This window comes from Anser anser (genome assembly GCF_964211835.1).
Source record: "Anser anser genome assembly, chromosome: 3".
Classification (NCBI taxonomy): domain Eukaryota; kingdom Metazoa; phylum Chordata; class Aves; order Anseriformes; family Anatidae; genus Anser; species Anser anser.
Genome location: NC_139722.1, coordinates 109929229 through 109953336, shown reverse-complemented (window position 1 = coordinate 109953336; position 24108 = coordinate 109929229). Strand labels below are relative to the sequence as shown.

General features: G+C 41.5%; 1 protein-coding gene and 1 long non-coding RNA gene across 7 annotated transcripts in view; one reads left to right on the top strand and one right to left on the bottom strand.

The window, feature by feature from the left end:
• The first annotated feature begins 1028 nt into the window (after positions 1-1028).
• GPCPD1 (glycerophosphocholine phosphodiesterase 1) overlaps positions 1029-24108 on the top strand; it is a 45139-nt gene continuing 22059 nt past the window's right edge. The window contains exons 1-7 of one of the 6 annotated variants that reach the window (XM_083831721.1): positions 1112-1260; positions 2559-2622; positions 3317-3477; positions 8796-8881; positions 15647-15731; positions 16970-17054; positions 23471-23546. In XM_083831721.1, coding sequence (XP_083687847.1) covers positions 8833-8881; positions 15647-15731; positions 16970-17054; positions 23471-23546 — 295 coding nt within the window. In that variant the 5' untranslated portion in view covers positions 1112-1260; positions 2559-2622; positions 3317-3477; positions 8796-8832. Of the gene's footprint in view, positions 1261-2558; positions 2623-3316; positions 3478-5318; positions 5458-8795; positions 8882-15646; positions 15732-16969; positions 17055-23470; positions 23547-24108 lie in introns of those variants that run through there. The other 5 variants (XM_083831719.1, XM_083831720.1, XM_083831718.1 and 2 more) reach the window with 5 other exon arrangements.
• LOC310897774 lies at positions 2713-3832 on the bottom strand. The gene is made up of 2 exons (XR_014582582.1): positions 3695-3832; positions 2713-3192 (listed from the first exon to the last, which is right to left on the bottom strand). It is a non-coding gene; the product is annotated as an uncharacterized lncRNA (long non-coding RNA).

Here is a 24108-nt window from a genome sequence, read left to right as displayed (position 1 = left end):
AGCTCCATAGCTCTGCTACGAAACTGATTGCAAGCTCCCTCAAAAACGCAGAGGAAATTCTTTTTTCAATACTTTATTGAGTAAATTCCAATAGGATAATCCTTTTCTCGGAAAAAAAATCAGGTCTCAGGTAGGCCATGAGGTGATAGTGCAGAACACAACACTGCCTTTTAGGGCAGCGAAGCCCTGCAGGTTTATTCTCCTCATGCAGGCATCTCAGCTGCCCTGAACCAGACACAAGAAACACGCTTAAGCTCTGCCCGCGGTCCCAAAATTCCAGTATGGGCACTCCCACACCATTTCGCTTTCCCGCTGTTGCTGCAGAGGCATGTTTTCAGCTGTGCCATGACAGCTCCTTTGCTTGTGCAATGGGGGGAATTGGTCCTGCGCGGAGGACAAAGCAGTGCCTGCAGGACAGCGGGGGAATCAAGGGTGGGCAGGGGAACACGAGCGCTGCCGCCCTGTGTTTCTGTGGTGTGGGAGGCTGCAGCCATGGTCAGATCCACCAAGACCAAGGCTCTCCTCAGGAAAATGACTGCTGTGTGGTGCTTGTGCTCCAAAAACCGCCAGTGTGGCTTGCCTAAGAGATCAAATCCCCACAGCAGCTACAGGAAAATGGGAATCCCCATTCCCTGGGCAGCCTTCATGCCGGCAGGCTGGCTACCAGAGCCCCAACCCTGCCTAAAGGGGACCAAGAGGGGCGGGCAACAAGATGGAAGCCAGGCCGGCCTCGCCTCGCCTCAGCGACAGAGCCGCTTCCCGCCCTCGGTCCCCTGAGGGAAACGGACCGCATGGCCACGGCCCCCGGGTAGACTTGGCCACCCCAGGTAGACCTGGCCACCCTAGCTGACCACGGCCCTCGGGTAGGCCACGCCCCCTTCGTGTTGACCACGCCCTCCAAGTGTGGCCACACCCCCTCGCGGCTCCATCGCTGTCGAGGCAGAAGCCCAGCTTCCTATTGGCTGCCGCGAGCGGAGGGGGCGGGGCCGAAGCCACCGGCGAGTGACGCGCCGTCGCGGTGACGTCACAAGGGGCCGCCCCGCCCCGCCCCTCATTCCCCGGCCCGGTTCGGCCGGGGGCAGCTGGGAGCCGGTGGCCGCCGCGCCGCGCCCCCCCCCCCCTCCCCCTTCCCCCACCCGCTCTGTCAGGCGGCCCCGGGCGGCGGCGGCGGCGGCGGCTCCCGGCGGCGGGAGGAGGGGCAGGGAGCGCAGGCGGCGCCGCACAAAGGGGCCGGAAAGCCGGGAGCGGAGCCCGGGGCAGGTCAGTCCGCTACGGGAGGGGACCGGGAGGGGAGCGGTTGGGCCTCGGAGGTCCCGGGGCGGGGGCTGGCGGTGCCCGGCCGAGGGGAGGCGCGGGGCCCTTTGCACCCCCTGCCCCCCGCAGCCGCCCCTTCCCTCAGGCCAGGGCACGCCCCCTCCTTAGGCATGGCCACGCCCCTCCTCTCGGACCACGCCTATTCACGCAAAGCCACGCCTCATCTGGAGGCCACGCCCTCTCCGCAGAGCTTTCGAGGAAACTCCGCTGCCCTCCCCTCCCCTCGCGGGCTCTCATTGGCTGCCTCCGGAGAGAGGCGGGGCCTCGGGGACGGGAGGGGCCGTCACGTGGGGCCGCATCCCCCCGCCCCTCCCTCCCCGGCCCGCTTCGGCCGGGGGCGGCTGGAACCGGTCGGCGGCCGCGCGCGCCCCCCCCCCACCCCCCTCCCAGCGAGAGCGGCCGTTGGCGGCGGTTGGCGCTGAGGTGATTGGGGGGGGGGGGGGGGCAGCGCCCTCAGAGCTGGTTCCTAAAGCACAGTGTCTCTTCTACGCTGTGCGTAACTATAGGGAATCGTCAAGTTCTATTTTTCTATTTATTTTTTTTTATATTCTGTTTCGTGTGGTTGAGCCCTTGTCAGTCGCGTGTTCGTAATGAACGTTTCGCCGAAGAAATAAATCCAGCGGAGGCTGTTTTGGTGTTCTTGCGAATGCGCCCCAACCCATTTCCTGTCTTTTTTTCAAGAACTTTGTGTGAAAACTGCCCTAACACAGCTGAGGCAACACAGACTCTTGTCCGTGCTGCCTGCACAGGAATTGGAGAAATGCTGCAAACCTTCAAGTTTTTGTTGCTTAGAACCAAGCAGATATTTTTTGGTCACCCAGCATGCCAGTGAAGGATCTTGTGTTTGATTCCCAGAGCTGGCTTGGCCTTGTAAGCAGCTGGCTAACTAGATACTGAAATTAGCATCTTCAAGATATTTCACTATTACTGTAAACAAAAGTGACACTGTTTCGTTTCGGAAGCAGCACTCAGGCTTTGCTGACGTTGAGAAGGAGGCATGTTGGTAACATTCCTGCCTTTGGACCAGAGCAGCGTGTCCGAATCTCATGTGCCAGTTTGTTTTCTGTCCGGTGCTAATGCTGCAATGCAGCAGGAGCGAGCTGCTGACTTTGTGGCTGTCCTTTCCAGTGCAGTCAGGGTGAGGGGAGGGGGGTTGGGGGCGGAAGATCAGCCTGGTGGCTCAGCTGGAAATGAGGGAGGCGATGCTGTAATACTGTTTCTAAAAATTCTCCTCCGGTTGCCAGACAGTGTCCTGACAATTCGGAGTGTCCTCTGACGTTGCTCTAAAACACAGGTGTTGCTAACCAGGTATGTAATTGAGTTACAATAATTTGGTACTTTAGATGTGTTTTATAATGTTGTGATTCCTTCTAAGGAGCAACAACAAGCAACAAAATCTTTTTTATATATTACAGGTTTAATCAGGTTTGAATAGTTATCATTTAAATATTAAAAGTACAGTCTGAAGTAGCATGGGTTGGTTGATAGTCTAATACTGTGAGTAAAAATGACAAAAGTGTGTCTTAAAACAGTAGTTTTCTTTGGCTAGGCTCCTATTTCTGTGGTGCTGAGCATAGCACCAGCTCTGACAGGCGCTGGATTTTCTCTTGCCGCGCACGGCACAGCTTGGAGGAAGGCAGCACGTAAGTGCAGTGCTTTCCCCCGCAGTGCCTGGTAGCGTTCAAACGCAGGCTTCCCACGGGAGGGAGGTTCAGGGCTGCAGTGCCCTGCGTTGGCCCCACTCCTGCCACCGCACGTTCCTAGCTGTCGAACGGCTTGGCTGGGATTGCAGCACCTTTCCCCCGCTTCAGGCTGGAGCTGGACCTCTGCTTGGGGCTGATAAGTCTCGCCAGTATGTACTTTTAAGGTGGAGAATGCCTGCTTAAAGCAAGGAACATAGAAGCAAAGATACCGCAGCCTTCCAGATCTTGCTCTTTTGATCTATGTATGCAAGAGAGTAGCGATATTTTGAAATAATTGAGCATGTGTTTACTTTTTGCAGTACTGCAGTACTCTACACTGGACTGGTGATGAAATATGTGGTAACGGTATGAAGGAGCCTGCCTGCGCACAGATTGGCTGTTATTTTCCTACAGATATCTAAGCAAATTCAGTAATACAGTGGTTAAAAATATTCTTACATTAAGGACCAGATGATTGAAGGTATTAAAGTACATTATGTGATTATCTGGTACCGAGGTACTTAGCTTGCTAATTTTAATTAAGTTTTCTGTCTAAACACCTTTGAAAAATCCCATTAAATACCTATCTATAAATTTAGATAGCTGGATATATTTTTTTAAAAAATAACACATTAAAAAGCTACTTCGGTAAGCTGTGTTTTATCCTCATGGGGGAAAAAGATTATGTTTTGTCTTACCCAGTCATCACAGAATAATTCAGGTTGGAGAAGACCTCTAAGATCATCTACTCCAGCATTTAACCTAGCGCTGAAGTCCACCACTAAAACGTGCACGTTCCTTGAAGACCTCCAGGGAAGGTGACTCAACGTGGGTCATCCTTAAATGTGACGTTATTTGGGAGAGTTGCAGGATGGTGGCTTTACGTCAGACGTTTCTGCCAGTAGTTCACCGCTTAGGGTTTGGGCAGGCAAGTGGGGACGAGGTGTCCCAGAGTGTCTTTCAGCATAAGCCTGCTTCTCTTTGGCTTTCTCAGTGTTAGTTTGCCAAATATAGATTATCCTTAATGGATAAAGTCACTGCAGAGGGCTCAAACCTCTCACAGCCTGGGTCATCTAGCTTCTAGGAGCTTAAAATGAAGTTGGTTTAGTTCACAGTCCATTAGATGTCACGTAGAGACAACAGAGTTTACAAAGCTGGATGTACTGAAAAGGCAGTATTTTGCTTTTCCTTTAGTCTTAATCTTTTTTCTGAAGTCTTACTATTTTCAATACAGCAATCTTACCTTTGTTCCCCCTCTTTAGAAAGCTAATGAAGAATTTCCTGAGGGTTGGTCTGTTTGTTTCCCCTCTCGGCCCCCCCCATTAGATGTCAGTACGTAGTTTCCTGCTATACATATATATGTGTGTGTGTGTGTGTGTATATATACATACACTCCACCAACAACCTTGCAGTCCTTACAGACATCTCACAGCTGAAAAAGTCAGCGGTTCATGGAGTTCTGTCTTAGTACAGTTGCCTAAAATGTTTCCTGCCTACTTCTGAAAGTTGCCTGTTTATACAAAAAAAAAAAAAGAAAAGAAAAAGAAAGAAACTTAGAGGCCTCTGGACTTGTAAGTCTGTGATACTCTCTGAGGCTAAAATGTGTTCAGTGTTTGTAGGCTATGGTATTATATTCCAGGATTGTCCCAGATGACTTGGTGTTTATTATATAAGCCTGAAATGCTGACCCGTAAGTCAGAAGGTTCAAGTTAACTCCAAGCTTGGAATTAATCGAGTCCATGTTCTGGTATATTTTGACTACAGCAAAAAGAATTATCGTGGTCTTCCCCATCCAGGATGACCTCTGTAATCTTTGCTACCTCAAAAAAAAAAAAAAAAAGCTGTGATATTTTGATATGTTAAAAGGTGACTCTGTTATGCCAGAAGGAGAGTGTTAAATGTTGTCTTTTCTCTTCTTCCGAGTGCCTTTAGGGGCACATGGCTGTTTGTCTGCATCTTCTGGAGGTGCCTTCCTAGAATGAGGAGAGGAGAGACTGTTACTTAGGGAAGTATGTTGCCTCCTGTCGCTCTTGGACTCCTTCAGGTGTCCATGCGGAGGAGAAAATTGGTGAAGGAAAGGCTTACAGGACGTATTAGAACTGTTTCTCTATTCTTCAGCGTGCAGGTTACTGTGCTTAAAAGTTCTGGTTGCTTTTCTTATGGGTGTATGAAGGCAAGCCAGTGGTTTTCCGAAACTGCAATACGGTGCTTCCCCTTCTGAGGAGAGCTCTGCCTGGTAGCAAGGGAACCAAGGCTGCATGTGACCCTGCCCTCTCAGCTGCTGACTTGCCCCTGCCCTGAAGCCCTGCCGACAGCGCGTTATGCACAGCGAGGCTGGCTGATGGGCAGGGTTCTCCGAGTCCGGCTTGAGAAGGCAGGGCAGCACTGCCCCCGGGCTCAGTCAGGGCGCTGCTGCTGTGCAGGCACCGTCTCCTCGGGAAGCCTCCAGAGGCTGTAAAAGGTAAGGGCAGAGCGTGCGAGAGTGACTGTGGCGTGGAGGGGAAATGAACTTGTTTCTGTTGGAGAAGCAAGAATCTCTAGGGAGAGAAACACTTGTGGTTTTTTTTTTGTTTGTTTGTTTGTTTTTTGTTTTCCCCCAAAGTGAAGTGCTGGTAGTGCTGTGTGAATGTGTACTGGGTAAGATTTGTGTATCCCATGGGGAGATGTCAGATTCAAGTGGTCATTGCTTGCTTGCACAAGGGTTTAGTTGCAGTACCAATAAAAGCTGACCCGGGGGGAAGCGGGACGTAAGCTGGGGGGCAGCTCTTTGCACCACAAGCTCACGTTTAGTCACCCATAGCTGCAGCAGATGTGAATGCAGCTGGAAAGCTTTTGAACCCAGAGGTTGTTTAAAAACGGTTGTTGCACAAGTTGATGAATCTGCTCAACTGAATTTGTTAATCTTTGCTGATTAGGAAATGCACAACACTTTTCCCCAAAGCTGTTCTAAGGTAGTGCATTTCCCCGGGACAGTCAGTAATGACCGCTGAGCTCTGTGTTCTCCCCAGCAGTCTGCCTGTACAGGTGTGGGGAGTAGAGGATTTTGTTATTCTGCCTCACCAAAGGTGAGGTACTGAAAGCCTGAGGGAACATACAGCTTAAAACATCGGCTGACACCTACTGGTCAGAGGGTTTTAATGTTGAGTCTAGGGTTTCCTTCTGGGAATTAACCTCTGTCTCCTCAGGAGCAGTCAGGACCTGGACAGTTAAACTTCTGTGCTTTTTAGAAACTAAATAAAGCATTTTTGTATCACGTTAAAGTGCAGAATGATTTGTAGGTGCATGATAACAATGTAGCTTTGATTCATTAACAAAAAGCAGATCTCTGCTGAAATACAGTTGCTGGGTGGACAGACAATATTTCTTCTTTACTGTATGTTTGCACAGACCGCTCTGCTAGAGGAGATACTTACTTAAAAGGAGGTAGCACTTCAGACCTAAACATGAATGTAAGTACAATACGTGTAGCTGCAGGTCTGCTAGAAATCATGCCTGAGTTTAGTGGTGTGAACTAGAATTTTCCTTCTTCTGATACCTTGGGCAGGTTGAGAAGGTCTTCAAGACAAAAGATTTTTTGAGCAGAATTTTGAAAACTTTTCAAAGTGAGTTCATTAAAATTCCTTACAATTAGCTACTGTTGCATAGAAAAATAATGTTCTTTGTCAGTTTGGAAAAGCCCACAAATGTAGGCTACATCCCACAAGTAGGTGCACAGAATACTTGCAACGTGAAGTAGAGGACCTTATAGATTTAATGACAGGGTTTCAGATTTTCTCTAGGAATGGATGGGTAGGTAGTTAATTTGGAGTAGGATAGTCATGCTGTTTTTCATCGAGGTTAATTTTGTTGTGTTGCATGAGCCTTTGGTAATAGATTTTTTGTACATGGTGAAAATTTGTTCTTGCTTTGGGGAACTGGGTTCAGGCTTCAGCTGCTATCTACCTGCTTTGTAGCCTTTGCTAAGTCACTTCTGCCTCCTTCGGCTCTTCTGCCTTCCCAGTTAAAGGGTGTCCAAGCAAAAACAATCAGCAAACCCAGCCAGGGCCGTGAGCTGTTGGGTGTCACTACAAATACACAATAGTCATTTGTATTTTCTGCTTCAAAGTGAAGTTTTGGTGTCATATTGAAACAATTTCGAAACTGTGCTTTTATTTTTGGCACTGAAATGTGCTGCATTTTAACCTTCCCGTGTCTATAAATAGCTGCTAAACAAATACTAGAGTGTGTCCCTGCTAATGTACAGACCGCCTAATGACAACGACACGACAAAGTTTGTAAAGGATGTGTGCCCTTTATGGAATTTATGCTTATTAGGTGTATTTATTTCTAGCATCAGGACTTTCCTTTTTTTTGTTTACAGCAGTGTTACTTTTGAAGCTTACATGCAGAATGAGGATATATGACCAGAAATACCTACATTGCTACTCTTTTCTTTCTCTTCTTTTGCTGCTAAAGAGTCATCTCCCTTGACGTGGTGGGAGAGAAATAAGGGAGGAGAGAAAGGAATGTAGGGGTGGCAATAATGAAAAAAGGATTAGAAGTGTAGAAGATCTGCAGGGAAAACTTTAGATGTTCAAGCTTCAGACCACAGCTAACTTTCTGATTACTTGGGATCAGTGAGGATTATGTGTGTTTTCCTACCAGCTGACTTTCTTCAGCTTTTCATGTTTTCAGGGCTTTTTTTAACTTCTGTTGATCTACAGTGTGCCCTTTGAAGGCAAAGGCTTGCAGTAGAGCTAGTGCTGAATTTGTCCTGCTTTTGTCCTGTTCAAAAATAATAGTAGTATAAACATTCCGCTTGCTTGGATGAACGGGAGGAAAACAAACAGTGCTATAAAGAAATGGATTAGTTGAGAGCGTTGCAAAGTTAATCCTGCATATAATTAGTACGACCAACTGTTTTGCAACCTGTATCAAGAGGAACATGCTTGGGTGATCACAGTTAGTCTGGAAATGCCCAGACTTCGATAGGACTACTACCTTCATAAATAATATTAAAGGATATTTTATGTTAATAGGGTAGGATTCTGGTGGCTTTTTTTCCTGTGAAATTATTGTGTATTGGAGGAGGGTAAAAAATTGAGGCGGGGTCAGTCAGTCAGTCCTCCAACAACTGCCCTGGCTACAGTTTACTGGCAGTCCCTTCCTGCTTTGGTGACTTGAAGATCAGGCTGCTTGGTGTTTCTGCTTGCTGCTCTTCCAGGTGAAAGGCTGGAAGCCTTGGTAGGAGCGTGGAGCCCAAAGTGATGGGCAGTCCTCTGACTGTGACAGCAGAGAGCTGTCATCTCTCATGGGTTCCTTCCCTTTTTCCTTCCAGGTAGGAGTGCTCATCTGCAAAACTCTTCGTGTGTTGTTTTCAGGAGGATGCTGAAGAATAGCACAGGGAGACAGCCAGAAGTTATGGGCTGCCAAAGCCCTTTTTAAATGTCTTACAGTAAAACTTTGGGATCAAAGTTAGTCATAACAGAGGTTTGTTTTTTTAAAAAAATAAAAAATAAATAAAATTGAGTCCCAAGACTGAATGCTGCGTGATGTGGGTAGTTGCATATGCTGTTTTTCAGTTGTCTCTTTCTTGTTCCAGTCTTGCAACAGCGTTTTCTACAGCTGGATGCTATTTTCTGTGGCTGCTGCTGATTTTGAAGAGCTTGCTGTTTTTACTGCTCACTCAAATGGCAATGCCACTAGTTGGCATGCTTCCATATAAGTGGTTGAGATTCATGTTTCTTCTTCCTTAGGACAGCAAAAGAAATAATGTATCATTCCTGAAATGTAGTTGTTCTTTTTTTTCCCCCACTGTAGGAGATTTCAGCTTTCCTAAGACAAAAGTTCTGCAAATATGACCTCATCTCAAGTCACTTTTGAAGTAAGAGGACCATCAGCACCAGGTACCCAAATCAAGCTTTTCTTCTTGTATGGCAGATCTAGAAGAAAACTGATCAGAAAAATGTTCAAAAGTTGTCTTACCTGTTTTTTTTTTTTTTCAGTGGTAAAGGAACATGCCAGTTCAATTATCAAAATAAGTCATTGTAAAATACATTAAGAAAAAATTTGACATAGAAATCCAAACGATTTCATAGTGCGCTACCCGTTTTATTGCTCACTGAAATAATTATGACTGCTTTAAAATTAGTGTTCTCTACTGGCTTCTTATTCAATGAGAGGGAGTATTTACATTCTGGACTGTAAGAGGCATGTAGTGACACGTTTGTTCTGTTTTTTCTATACTTCGTGTGTCCCTGTTGAAAATTCTTTGTAGTAAGATATGATCTCTACTGGGAGTTGGCAGCAGAAAGAACATGTGGCCTAATTCACTACTGTTTTGAAATACATCAGATAGAAATAAGTAATTACTCAGGTGATAAGAACAGTGTCACTTGGTCATAATTTCTTTTCGTATAGCTGTTACCCTGCATCCTGGACCATGAGATTTTGACAGTGATAGCGTATTTTTGCCGAATGTTATCACAGAGATTTTCATTTCTGTAAATGCCCATTAGAAATAAATTGATAAACTTAATGTCTCAATAGCAATCTGTTGTAGGAAGTTCTGTTAAGCAAATCCTTGTTTAATATATAGAATAACTCATTTTTCATAACTCATAATTCACAATTACTTCCTGTTGTTTTCGGTGAATTTCCCTGACTTCTGGAAAAGGATAAAGTTTGCTCTTTTATTTACTGTTCACCTTATAAAGCCCTCTAACATCCATTGTATTTATGTTACTGAAAACCAGTCTGAGTTCAGAAATGTTTTAGTCCTTCAGAGTACAGAAATATTTCTATACTATTGTTTTAGTTTTCCTCTGTTTCCTGTTTCAGCTATGCTCTTTAGAAATGGGGAATGAGTGCTAGACAAACCCAGCGCATACCTACCTTGAATAGGGGAATTAAAATATTTCATTTTTTGATGAGTGTTTATTATATATGCATTAACATGTTGTCACTCTTTGCTTTATGTTACCATGAGGAAAAATTAGTTCTGCATGGGTAAAGTAATTTCACAATCTTCTGAGATGTGTAAATAGCTCAGATTCTTCCACTTGTTGTATTGCCTTGCATTTATCAACCCCACATCAGATCTTCCCTTGTATCACCTGCCTGCCTACTTCTGTTACATCCTCTTAATGTTCCATATTTTGTTGATTTTAACTATTGTAATCTAGCAACTAGAAGTCATAACAGCATGTAAGGTATAGAAGAAGAAGTTATTTAAAATGCACACTACCACAACAGTAAGTCATTATCCGCACATAATATTCTGCAGAGATTACAAGGTCTCTGGGCCACCAGTGGTGGTGTAATAACTGTCTAATTCATAATTTGAGTCTTAAATAGAAACCTTCTTGATTTGAAGACAGTAATTCAACTGTACATAGATAATATGAAGCAATAAAATTTCATTTGTCCCCAGTTATCATGACAAAGAGATTCCCTAATGTGCAAAATAACCGTGGATTCTGAAGAAGCCCAGCATTGGCCCCTTGAGCTGATGAGTGAGAATCACAGAATCGTCTAGGTCGGAAGAGACCTCCAAGATCACCTAGTCCAACCTCTGCCCTAACACTAACAAGTCCCCCACTAAACCATATCACTAAGCTCAACATCTAAACGTCTTTTAAAGACCTCCAGGGATGGTGACTCAACCGCTTCCCTGGGCAGACCATTCCAGTGCCTAACAACCCTTTCAGTAAAGAAGTACTTCCTAACATCCAACCTAAACCTACCCTGGCGCAACTTTCGCCCATTCCCCCTCATCCTGTCACCAGGCACGTGGGAGAACAGACCAACCCCCACCTCGCTACAGCCTCCTTTAAGGTACCTGTAGAGAGCGATAAGGTCGCCCCTGAGCCTCCTCTTCTCCAGGCTGAACAAGCCCAGCTCCCTCAGCCGCTCCTCGTAAGACTTGTTCTCCAGACCCCTCACCAGCCTCGTTGCCCTTCTCTGGACTCGCTCGAGCACGTCCATGTCCTTCTTGTAGCGAGGGGCCCAAAACTGAACACAGTACTCGAGGTGCGGCCTCACCAGAGCCGAGTACAGGGGGACAATCGCTTCCCTAGCCCTGCTGGCCACACTGCTTCTTATGCAAGCCAGGATGCTGTTGGCCTTCTTGGCCACCTGGGCACACTGCTGGCTCATATTCAGCTGACTATCAACCAGTACTCCCAGGTCCTTCTCCGCCAGGCAGCTTTCCAGCCACTCATCTCCCAGCCTGTAGCGTTGCTTGGGGTTGTTACGTCCCAGGTGCAGGACCCAGCACTTGGCCTTGTTGAACTTCATGCAGTTGGCCTCAGCCCATCGTTCCAGCCTATCCAGATCCTCCTGCAGAGCCTTCCTGCCCTCGAGCAGATCGACACACGCACCTAACTTGGTGTCATCTGCAAACTTACTGAGGGTGCACTCGATCCCCTCATCCAGGTCATCGATAAAGATATTGAAGAGGACTGGCCCCAGTACTGAGCCCTGGGGGACACCACTAGTGACCGGCCTCCAACTGGATTTGCCTCCATTCACCACAACTCTTTGGGCCCGGCTATCCAGCCAGTTTTTAACCCAACGAAGCATACCCCAGTCCAAGCCACAAGCAGCCAGTTTCTTGAGGAGAATGTTGTGGGAAACTAGTTAACTAGCTGGAGTGGAGAAGGAAAAAACATGCTGCTTGGCTGAGGAGTTTGTTGCTTCTGGTTTTGGAGCATGTTTCAGAAATGATTCTTTGTTCCTTTTCAGTCACTACTCTTACAGCTTTAAATAGCATTTCCCCATATCTTTCATCAGACACAAGGTTAAGCATAGCATAAAATTTCCTTTTTCTTTTGTTAAAACAGGTAGAAACATTAATTTCTTGAGACAAGTGATGAGTGAATTCAATCCAATTAATGAAGTATTTCAGTCAAAAATGTTTTGTCGTAAGCATCTAAAAGACAGTGCAGCAATCATGCAGGTATCCTCCAGTGGTTAAGAACTGAAACATCCCGTGGTCCCTGTTTGAGTAATGACGTGTTCGAAGTGGGTTTAGGATTGAAAAAATGATCCTTTCTCAGCTCTTCAGAGCAGGTTTCTCATTCAGTAGCTCCCGTGTATACCTCCCTTTTTACCCATGTATCTGTTGACATTAACACATTGGAATCTTGACCTTCAGCATCAAATTAATTTAAATGTTATTAGTGTTGTATGTGCTCAAAGAACAGGATTGTGTAAGCTTTGTTTCTGTAGCGAGCCTGATGTAATACTTACTGCTAAAAATACAACTTGTTTATGAAAGCTGTGTGGCAAAAGTGTGTAAAATCACTTTTGTAATCTAACTGAGGAATACAAATTGTCAGATCATGTGTAACACCAAGATACAGTGGTATTAAATTGTGCGTGTTACTTTGAACTTCATCTTTAGGAACTCTGAAGGAAGCTAACAACAAAAATGGCAGTTAACAGAAGCAGCTAAATGTGAAATTGTGTACAGATTGGCGAATACAAATTCCTGTTACAGACAAATACCAGCTGGCACAACTGTTGTAGTTGGGGGGGGAAGAAAAGATTAAAACATTAGAAAAGTTTTGACATCTGTCAAAATTGTTAGACATGTTAGACTTCTGTGTTGAGAGTTTGGGAACTGAACTTTGACACACAATATGGACATGGAGCCTTTGGTAAGGAGCAATGTTTTTACAGAATTTTGGAGAAAACTTCAAAATAAAAAATGAATAGAACTCCAGATCCTATGAGGCTATAAAGCACTAGTGTAGCTAACCAGTGCAGTGTTGCAGGTCATGCTTTTTGTGTCCTGTTTGCAGTGTTGTTTCCACTGTTGTGATGGTGCTGTCACTAGCGAAATTGACTTTGGCTATGTAACTTTCTTTTACTGATGAGATCTGCAACAACAAATAGCATCAGGAAGAAGTAGATCCTGCCCCAGTGGCTGGTTACAAAGAATTGCTTGGAGATGCCATTTGGATAGCATTAAGAGGTGATGAGAGGTTGCTTCTGCTTATGACAGTGTTGATGTGCTTGGTTTTGACCAGGTAGGAGGGCGCTGAGATGCAGCCTCATGAAAGGAGAGAAGGAGAGAAGAAGCTCTGGGTTTCTAGAGCTGTCAGCAGTTCTGTGAATGGCAACAAGTATTTAAAACACCACACTCTGTCAGATCACCTTGGTGAGGAGTTGGTGAGACAGGAGTGAGTCCTCACCTTGGATGCTCAGGTGCTGTGTCCCTCATCACTTGCATTTCCTGTTGATGTCAGTGATTTCAGCTACAGGGTGGAAGGGCATCCGCAGCAGAGGAATGGAGCTTCGACTCGCTCCCTCTAGCTAGACTACTTCTGGAGTTAACATTGGCAGTGAAGCCTACACGTTGGCAGAAACTCATGACATGGAGGACTTCGTTTTTGTCTCATCTTAGCAGAAGGGAAATTGTCACTGGTTACTGGCTGTGACTCGTGTAGGTATTCATCAGGGCACAACGCTGTACCAAGAGATGGTTAAGGGATTGAAGATTAGCTAAGAGAGAAATAAACAACAAAAACAAGCCTACTGAGTTTAGAATTGCCTTGGGGAAGACAGTTCCCCTTTATGCATTTCTCTTGTGCTTTTCCGTAAACAGCATTTCATAAATCCCAATTCAACCACGTGATGTGAAGTGAGTTTAGGAGTTGACTGTGCATCCTGTTCAAATGTTGACTTTTGTGTGTTGTACCTTGCGGAGTGATAAGTCTTCACCATACGTTCACACTTTTTTGTTTGTTTGGTGGTGGTGGGTGTTTTTTTTAGATTGCTCTTCAGGGATTGCCTGGCATTTACACAAAGATGAACTAAATGCTGCCATTTTAAAGGAATATTAAAAGAATTTTCTCTCCTGTTTAATATCATCAGTCAGCAGATGTGTGGTATTCAAGTGGTCTTCCCTTCCTCCTTCATCTTTCCCTGCAAAAAAAACAGTCATGTGCCCCAGTAGGGTGGAAAGGGTAAAACTCTTGACTGGCAGTTGTGTGCAGTAACTTCCACAATAAATGTATTCGTACTGCACAGACAAAAAAAATCAGCTTTTGTATACTTACAGCAAGCATGCAAAAGCCTGGATTTTTTTTAATGAGTTGGAATACAAGATTTTTTGGGGGGGGGAATAGTTTAGGTCTCAAATTATTTCACTTTTTTTTTTAGTTTAAAAACAAGGAATTAATCTTAATTCCTCACATTTGTATGTCTGCAGTGCTCTTTTTCATAAATAAACCTGGTGGTGTTTTTTATTAGGTGAACCTGTATAGTTGGAAAGAATGGACTCTCTTTTAGAGGCCTAAGTACATCCTCGAAGGTCGTGTTTCAGTCTTGAAGTACCAGCTGTGATATTTAGCGTAGTAAAAGGTAGTGTCTTCGTAATATACATCTTGCGCTTTGTATTTTAAGATTGAGATTATTGTACCCCCACCACTTTACTACTGCTTTCCCAGTATGAGAACAGGAAATCATCATCAGATGTTTGCCTCTTGCTTTGTCAAGACTGATACTTGTTTCTCCGAGACTTCTCAGCTATCAGTTTGATCCCTGCTGTTTCTGTTCATCAGGAACCACCACCCCTAACCTTAAAATAACCTTAAGGGATTACTTTAACTTCAGCTGGATGTCCTCATGCCTGTTGTGGTGTAAGGGTTACTTTGTTTGAAATATCACATTTATACGTGCCATTTAGATAATGAAGTTCATTTCAGTACATGTTCTTGTTAATACATTTTTTTGAGAAGTGGCTCTAGCGCTTTGGTAGTTCTTCTATTTTGCATAGAAAGACTAAAAGGTTAAGCAGATGATGAATAAGCATAACAGCTTCATACTTCCTCCTCCTGTAATAGATTTTTTTTCTTGCTTCTAAAATTATTCTAAAATTGCTGTGGAAAGCAAAATACTAATTTATCCTTTCCAGGTGTATTTATTGTTGTTGTTTTAATTGTGTATTGGTTTTATGTTGAAAAGCAAGGATAACTTCAACTCTTGCATTTCCCAGAGTTAAGTGTTTTTATCCTATTGGTTTGTTGTTTTTTTTTTTTTTTTTTTTTACTGTGCGCATGCATTATGGTAGACAGTATGCAATGCTTTTTGTGTGACAACCGTATGTTTTTATTTGCAGTTAAAAAATGAAAGTGTAGCAGCTAAATTGATTTTATTTCTCACAGGAACAAAGCTGAATGTTCTTTTGGGAATGATGCTATCAACCTCCTGTTTTGCCTGTACTTCTAGATTATTTGTGTGAATCTTAGAAAATTACTTTTTTTGACTTGTACGTTAGTACTTGCGTATGGACTTGCACACACACATATGTATGAAAAAAATGTTTTATCTTGACAAGAATTTTACAGTAAAAATTTGCCTTCTATTTCCAATATATTTTTTTTTCAGACAGTGTACCTCTAGGAGGATTTGGAAGCCAACCTTTTTAGGGGTTTGGCTTGTTACTAGTGCCTCTCTGAGAGATCTTTGGTGGTAAACACAACACTTTTAATTTTGGGTGGGGAAAAATACCTTTTTCAACCAAAAAGAGGGAGTTGGGATGGGTGACACTGTGTATGTGTTCAAATTATTTGAAGGTTTGACCACGTAGACTGCATTTAGTAATTCCGTATAGGCTTGAGTAATTATGTCTTCTTTTTTCCTGTTTGTTCTGTTTTTATTAGGAGAAGTATTTGCAATATGTGGGAGCTGCAGTGCTTTGGGAAACTGGAATCCACAAGCTGCAGTAGTCCTCCAAACTGATGATTGGTAAGGTTTTTTGTTGTGGTGGGTTTTTTTGTTCATTAGTTTGTTTTTCCTTAGAAGTAACTGCAGTTCTGCAGCAGCAAATTTGTTCTGGCTCTTAGTTCCTAAATTATTAGGCTATATGTGCTATTTGTAAAACTCTCCAGAATTTCTTGTGTTGCCCTTGAACACTTTGAATGCTTAGGAATGTGTCTAAGGTAATGTTTAACTTGAGTATGTTTTCTAGTTATGAATGATGTTTCTACCATTGTCGTGGCATATTTCAGAAGTACAGTCGTAGACACTTGAAATAAGAGGCTGCTAAGGATCACTTTCACTCCTGCAGTGGAGCATACAGGAGGTTATGGGAGATGTTTATAGTGTTTACTTCCTAACCTGTACAAGCTCTTAGAGTGCCTATAAAGAGATGAGATTATTTTAAAACAAGAGTTGTATTAAAAGTCTTAAGTGTTTTGTATTTATATGAAGATGAGTGTATACAAAAACAGTCTAAACGTGGCAGAGGGATACAGTATTTTCTTAAAATGGTGCCGTACCTATCATTATTCATCTGTATGATGCAGGAAATAGGGCTCAAAGGATGTATCTGTAGTTCTGCCGGTGGCTTGCTCATCTTGGATGAATCCCTGAATTTCATCGTGTTTTCCCTACCAGATAAAGGAAGATGAGAGCTCTTCGGATCTGTAGATTAGAAAGCACAGTTTCCGTTCTAAGGATTTATTGTGCTTTTTGCATGCTTGGCTACCCTTGTGTCTTTTTTAACAGCTCAGTCACCACTTCAACATTGGTAGGGAATGGCTGAAGCATTGACAGAGAATGGCTAAACCAATTAAGTTTGATACTAAATCATAATATGAAATAACCTGTAAAATGTGTTGAGCCTCATCTACTGTTTTGAATACCGTGGTGCAAACTCAGTTTTGTCATCAAAAGTTGCAAGAAATGCCACAGTATTTGTTTAACTGTTATGCTTATATTTCTAGGATAGCTTATTGTACTGACTTAAGGAAAAAAAAAAGAAAAAGGAAAGCAACAAAAAAGTGAGAAAAGACAAATGTACTCAGATAGCAAAATGATAATCCAAACAAATGTGGTTTGTGTCTCTCTTAATAAACCATTTAGTTGTTTTGTTTGTATTTTTAGATGACAGTAGAGCTCTTAAGCTAAAATAGTATTTAGAACTTTGGATAAAACTTCAGAAAATTTGAGATCAAATTCTTGAAATTGTTTTCTTTCCACAGTGAATTATGGAAAGCTACTGTAGAGCTTATTAGAGGAGTTCCCGTTAAGTATCGGTATTTTAAAGGGTACTTCTTAGAACCTAAGGTATGTACAACTTTTTTAAGTTGACTCGTCTTCTGTGATTTGAAATAAAAAGGATTTTCTGAGTTAATCTTGAGCTTTTAGAAAGAAATGTTAATTGCAACACATGAAACATTGAAATGCTTGTGGAAATGACAATTCACTTCTGGAGATATGTGACCATATACAGTTAACTTGAATTATTTTGGTTACAATGTCTTTTGTCTTTTACCTTTGTTGGTGCTTTTTAAAAATTCCAAGGATAGTGAAATGCCTGAGACTATTATAAAGCTTAAGCAGTATGGAGAATTTTTTATTAGGTATAGTAGGGCTACAACAACTGACTTAAATGCAGACTTAGGTAGGGCAAGGATCTTTAGCATGGATGCAAGTGATAGGTGGAAAAATGCTTAATGTGAACAGCTTTATTTAAATTTGCCTTATCTACTACAGTTTTAAAACTGCTGAAGATATTTTGGTGAAATATGAGAAGTATTATCTAGCCTTTGTGCTGCGTAATTAATACATGTTAATTTCTTGGAGTGAAGATGAAACAAGGAATGGGGCAGCCCGGTGTTTTCTCTAGGTTTGTATCCACCTATTTGCATGACCTGACCAAAGAGGCAGAGGTGCTTTTTTTTGTTTGTTTGTTTGTTTTTACAGGTATTGATGTAAAAGTTGCATGTGAGTTGAATATATGTGGCAGTATACTGGTCTGTAGAGATCATACTAGGATGGCGGAGGAAGCTCTTTCTTTTTCGGACTAGGGATGAGATTGCACACAGAAAAATAAAAAAGTCAAGACTAATTTGGGAAACTAAGCAGCTACTCTTCAGCTGTTTTTCTTGATAATACATAATAGCTGTAAGAAGTAATCCGTTTAAAGTTATCTTTGCTGTCTTGCTTACTCTATTAATATCCTGTAGCTATTTACCTTGGGCTTCAGTTCTTTCAAATAGGGATTATGAAGGCTACAGCTAGGCATGCAGAGGAATTGTGGAATTATCTGGTCCATAATTTTTTTTTAATATTTTAAATTATTGAAGAGCCTGAAAGCTTTTGTCAGCTGAACTCAGCTTTCTTTCACTGAAGCATTTAGTGGAGGTGGCATGAAAATTCTCAGTGAAGGATACTAGTCTGAAATGAAACTTGAAACTGTTCTGCTTTTCATTATGGCAAGTGAAACAGTCTAATCTGAAACTGATACTTGTGTTGTTACTTTGAGGTAAAAGAAGGGAAGGCCAATAATAGTTTTTGGTTTGTTTTCTGCTGTTTTGTTTGATTTTTTTTTTTTTTTTTGAGGCCAAAAGTAGGTCAGTTTTTATGGCCTAGTAGATTTGATGGGACTCATCTTTCTCACAAATGCCTATAAGCTTAAAATGTAAGCAATACCACCTTAGGAAAAGCACACCTAGAAAAAATTGCTCATAGACAACACAGCTTCTGTTTTAACATTTGAATAAGTTTACAATATGTATTGGTGAGTGTGTTTCTTTAAGTAGGTGCTCTGTATCGTGCACGCTTTATGTACCGTGTGATGCAGAGTCTGCCAAGGTAAGTATGAATTTTATGGAATAACAGCATAAAGAGCTCCTATATTTTAAAAAGTAGAAAAAACACCCTACAAAACCAAGTACGTGAATTGCCAGGGTACATGGTTATCTGCTTAGCAGTCTCTAACCTGTACCTGTTAAGTATACAGTACCACAGGATTTTTTCTCATAAAATACAGTATTTTGTAGTTGGAGTCTTTGACCTCAATGTTTTCCTTTCTGTATTTTTTTTTGAACAACAATGAAAAAGCAGGGTCTTTTCGTTCTAACAGGCATGTAATATACCCTAGAATGCAAATGAGTCTGTTGAGGACTTCAGCATTAACAACCCTGTTAAGGATAAGATCCTTCTAAATTAAATTATTCTCAATATTTTTATTTCAGTAGATATGTTTGCACTGCATGTGATTTATCTTCTAAATTCGGTCGGCTTGGAATATATGATCCTTCAGACACTGCTAACATTTTGTTAGTACAATTCTGTATGTCACAGTCTGTAGTTGGATAACTTAACTATGTGTAGATTTAAATACATGTTCAAGTCTGAATATGTCAATTTTACGCCACATAATAAAGCGATGTTGAAGATTGATCTGTTTCAAGTTACCATACCCTTCCTTTCTGAAACAACTGCATCTTTGAAGATGCTTGAGACAGTCACATCGGCATGGGTGCATGTTGGCCACGTGGGGGTGGTGCATGTTTACACAGAGAAATGATCATTTCCATATCCAAAATGTTACTACAGACTAGATGTGAAAATACATACAGTAATTCACATTTTGGAAAAAACAAAAAGAGTATTTTTCTCACTTAAAAAAAAAAAGTTGTCATTTAAGTATGATCTGTCAGTTACTATTTTGCTTGAAGGATAGTACAATGTCACGGGAAGTTTGGTTGGTTGGCAGTAAACGATTTTGATGTTAACATGATTGTGGTTATGTAAATAGAGCATTATTTTATACTTAACATAGAAATGTGTAGAATATTTGTAGGAGTACAAATAAATGAACGTATACATAAAAAATACCTTACTAAAAAATCTGTACAAGTCTTGGCTCCTTGAATATTAAGAGCTTCTAACATTGTGAACGTTTTAATGATTATATGAGTCATCCTGAGACTTTCAAAAGAGAAGCAAATAAAAGGATTTGATGAAACAAGACAGTAATTTCACCTGGTTTGCTCCAGGTTTGTTCTTGTCTTAAACACAGTCCAGTACCAGTTACCTTACTGTGATGGTCTTCCAATCTTTTATTCTAAACATAGGTTCTGTTCGATTGAAAGAGGGAGAAAAACACCAACAACCTGCTTACCTTGCTTCAAATTTAAGTCTTGTGTATAGCATATGTTTGAGGAAAATGTTTTATGTATTGTTTGTGTGATATGTTTGAAAACATTAGTAAGGTCAATACATACCTTATTCTGTTTAGCTGTGTTCTTATTTGTTCTTCCAACAGTAAGCAAGCACGCAAGTTCAGGGTTATTTCTTTCAAGGAAATGTGAAATAGCTATCTGTGTGCGTAGTAGGATTTTGAAAAATTGTATTGGTGAATGTCTCACATTGGCGAGAGTATTGCTTGACTATAGATATTTTAAATAAGACTTGCATTTCTTCTGAAATACAAACAAGTCAAATCCATCTAGTGCTTGGAATATAATAATCAGGGTGAAATTTAGGTCTAGGCCCAGTAATTTCTTTAGTAGCAAGAAAACCTTTTGCCGGGCTGGTAACTGGTGGTTAACCTGCTGATAACAGAGGAGCACTGCTGCTGTGAGTGCGCTGAGGTAGCAGGCTGTGTTCAGCTGCTGCCTGAAGTATCTTACAGGTGCTGTTGCTTTGTGAATTGAGTGACGCTGACTGTATGGCTATTGTTGTTTCATTGGTCTTTTGCTTAATTATTGTCTCTTATGTGGTACTGAAATCTGGAGGTGTTTTTGTCCGAAATCCCACACAGGCAGTGAAGTCTAATTCATTTAGCTCTGTCCTGGTCTTGAGGGAGATTAATACCCACTCCTGAAAGAGAGTTTCAAGACGTAAGCTGTGAAGTGCAGTTGGTTTAATGTTGTTGTGGTCTTTGTTTATTTTGTACTGTTTTGCTTTTTAAGCTAACCTTGTTTTTCCTAATGTCTACTCTGTTCTGTTGCCTTGGATCAGGAATCTTGGCACTGGCCTCCTAAACTCTCATTTAAGCATCCACAGAAGTGCTTTAATTTTTCAGTTGATGAAGTGCTTGGGTGCTCAGTACAGACTTCTTTGAACTTCTGGAAGCCACCTCATGTTATGTAGGCATTTTACCTTTCATTTCAAAATGTCTAATGACTTACTGGGGGGATCCCCAGCCTCTGATAGAGTGAGAGGATTTGACTTTTTAGAAGATTCTTGTAAGTCTTTTCATAGCTTTTTTTAAATTACATTAAATGGTCAGTCAAATAAATATCAAGGAACATAATTTTATGGACCTGATTTAAAATACATTCTCTGTGTTGGTAGAGAGGAGTTCATGATATACAGTGCCACTCCGTATAATCTCCATGTAGTGACCACAGGGATATGCTTGATGTGACACTTGGGTAGGTGTCCTCTAAAGGCTGTCCTAGCAGAGGCTGGCTTCTTAGGTAACATTACCATGCTATGAATGTTGATGACACATCATCGTTTGCTACAGGCTGGTCTGGACAGGACTAATGTCAGTATATATCGCTGAAATTGCATCAGTATTCTAACATCATTGGAACAATGACTTCTCTTATGTGTAATTAAAACAGGTGCAGATTTAAATTCACATAGGCACAAAATCTAGGGATTGTGAGAGAACTCTCAGTCATGTCTGCTCACGCTTGCTAATCCATTTCCCTTTTTTTCCAGGCAGTTATGCTTATCTCCTCGTTTTTAGTATGGGAATTGGGGGTTTCTGGATTAAATGCATAATCAGCCCACTGTATCTCTTCCAGGGGTTGAAGTTTTAACTGTATCCAGTGTGTTGTGCTTATTATTGGAATAATGTTACTCAAATTTCAATTCTTAATTTTTTTTAATGTAAAAGTAAAATGTGGAATTATAGTAGTGTATTTATCCTTTCAGAAATAAGCTGTTACTGTATTTTAACATATGTTGATTGTTTCTACAAGTAGAATCTTCCGTTTGCCTTTTTATAGGAAACAGCCTAATACATGTTAGGACAGACTTTCATTCCCCAGCTTTGCAAACTGCAGGTTCTGCGTGTGTCTATGGGAGCTGCTGTTGGAGAGCTTGCAGGCTTACGTGGTGTTAGGAAACGGTAGCCCCTCTGCTAGCAAACACAGGTTTCAGCTTTGAAAATGGAGATTGTATACACAAGCATGGATCTGCTGTGAAAAACGGGTGGGGGAAAACTTCTTATGAGCTTTCCTACAAGCCTGTAAGAACAAGCAACAGCAGAGGAAAGGAGCAATAAAACTGCCCTGTAACAGGAATCAACTGAAAACAATAATACCATCTTATTGTATTTATATTTACCTTTATTGTATCTTTAAAGCAGAACTTTAAACATCTGTGTTTTCTACTGACATGACTGTTAAGTATGGACATTTCTGAAATCACTAGAAAAATCAGTTTGCTCTTAGCTAAGATTCAGAGTGCAAACCCTTCCTCCTGAGCACTTCTCAAACTTTTGGCACTTAATCTTACAAAACCAAACCATAGTCGGTTAAATGTGTTTGATGGAGGTCAAGAAATACCATCAGTTGCTTAAGAATTTATTTAGTGGGCCGTAAGACAACAAAGTATTCAGATACCCAGATATGCTGGCTTGGAATCATGTCTGGGTGTGCGTGTTGATCTGAAATCTGTTTAAACAAGAACCTGAAGTACTGGGACAAGTTGACATTGAAGTCGATATGACTCAGGTAGGCAGTAGTAGCTAGTCTTTCTGGAAATGAGCCACTTAGGCCCAAAGCACCAAAAGGACAAATTCTCCAGCTATTTGACGGCATTTTTAATGACTCCACACAATGTTAGGGAAACCTGACAACTTCTTAAGGTGACTGAGCTGGGATTCAGGCATATTCTTTCTGTTGTTAAGCACTGGTTGCCTGAAAGTTTTAACCTGGAAAGCATTTTCAAGGTGATATTGTTTTTGAAAGAAGAGATTGAGCTACTGTTCTGTCTGAGTCTAGACTTAGACTACATATGTCAACAAAACTGTTTTTTGATGGAAGAATCTAATTTATCCTGCTTCAAACAGAACAGTCTGCAGGGAGCTTCACTGCTGGCTGATTGCGTTGTGCCAGTGTATTTTTCCTTCTGAGGCAGTAAAATTCCATTTCTGCTTTAATTGGATGGTAGCTAACTTGTTCTTCTATACCACAAGTAGAATAACTGTGTTAGATAGATTTGGAATTATTTGAGCAAATTGTGAGGGAGAGACCACCCCAGCAACTCCTAACTGCATGAATAGATGCTGGGTGCTGTTGAGAACTGCAGAGATGTGGCTTATGTGAATTCTTTTTATAAATTGCTGCAGTAGTAGAAAATGCACGTAATGAGTTCAGAGACACTTTTTTGTATTCGAAGGAGACTATGCTAGTTCAGTGGAGTAGCTATAAGCAACAAAGATTTAGTAGTTCCATTTAATGTCTCCATCCTGTTGGACTTTTTCACAAGTTTTGTCATATGTAGTGTGACATATCAGATAGCAGCAGGAGCAGTTGTAAGGGGTAAGAACCAAGCCTGACCTATTTGCTTTCTTTCTTGCTTTCTTTCTTTCTCTTTTGTTCTCTCTGTCCTGTTCTTTTTTCTTTCTTAAATCTATAAGTTCAGTTCACAACCATCCCAAACAAATTCATGGGTAGAAAATCAGATATAACAAAAGAAATTATTGCAGACATTTAACTTTTAAATTACAGACTATCGATGGTCCCTGCGAAGTCATAGTTCACACGTGGGAGACTCATCTACAACCACGATCAATTACCCCTTTAGGTATGGGCATCAACTGCATCTGTTTGAGGCATATGCATAAGATTGCTAATATGATGCACATTGGTTTAGAGGGATTGATAATGAAAGCTTTAATATACTTAAATGTATTACTGTGTTGGAGATATAAACATTTTTTTTTGCACAACATGGACCTTACTCTCAAAAATATATATTTATTTAAGTGGCTTAAAAATTGAGTGGGTGTAAAGTTCTTTGCTGCCATCCTTAAGATGATGTGGGTTGTTTTTATTAACTTATAATCATTTTTTATAATTTAATTCTTTGAGACTAAGGATCCATATTTTCATTTCCAGAGAATGTGGGGAGGGGGAGGGTGTGAATTCACTACTGTTTTTGTTTAAATACCATTCCACTAGTAAAATTTTAAAGCAAAACTTTTTAATTAGTTACTTTTAATTAGTTACTTCTTTAAATGAATGGCTTCATGTAAATAGAGACATGAATGATTTACCCTAATTTACCCGGCAATTTAGCAGAAATTTATTTTGCTGGAAGAAAGGGTGGCATGCAGACTTGCGTACAAGTTCCTAATGCTTTTCTG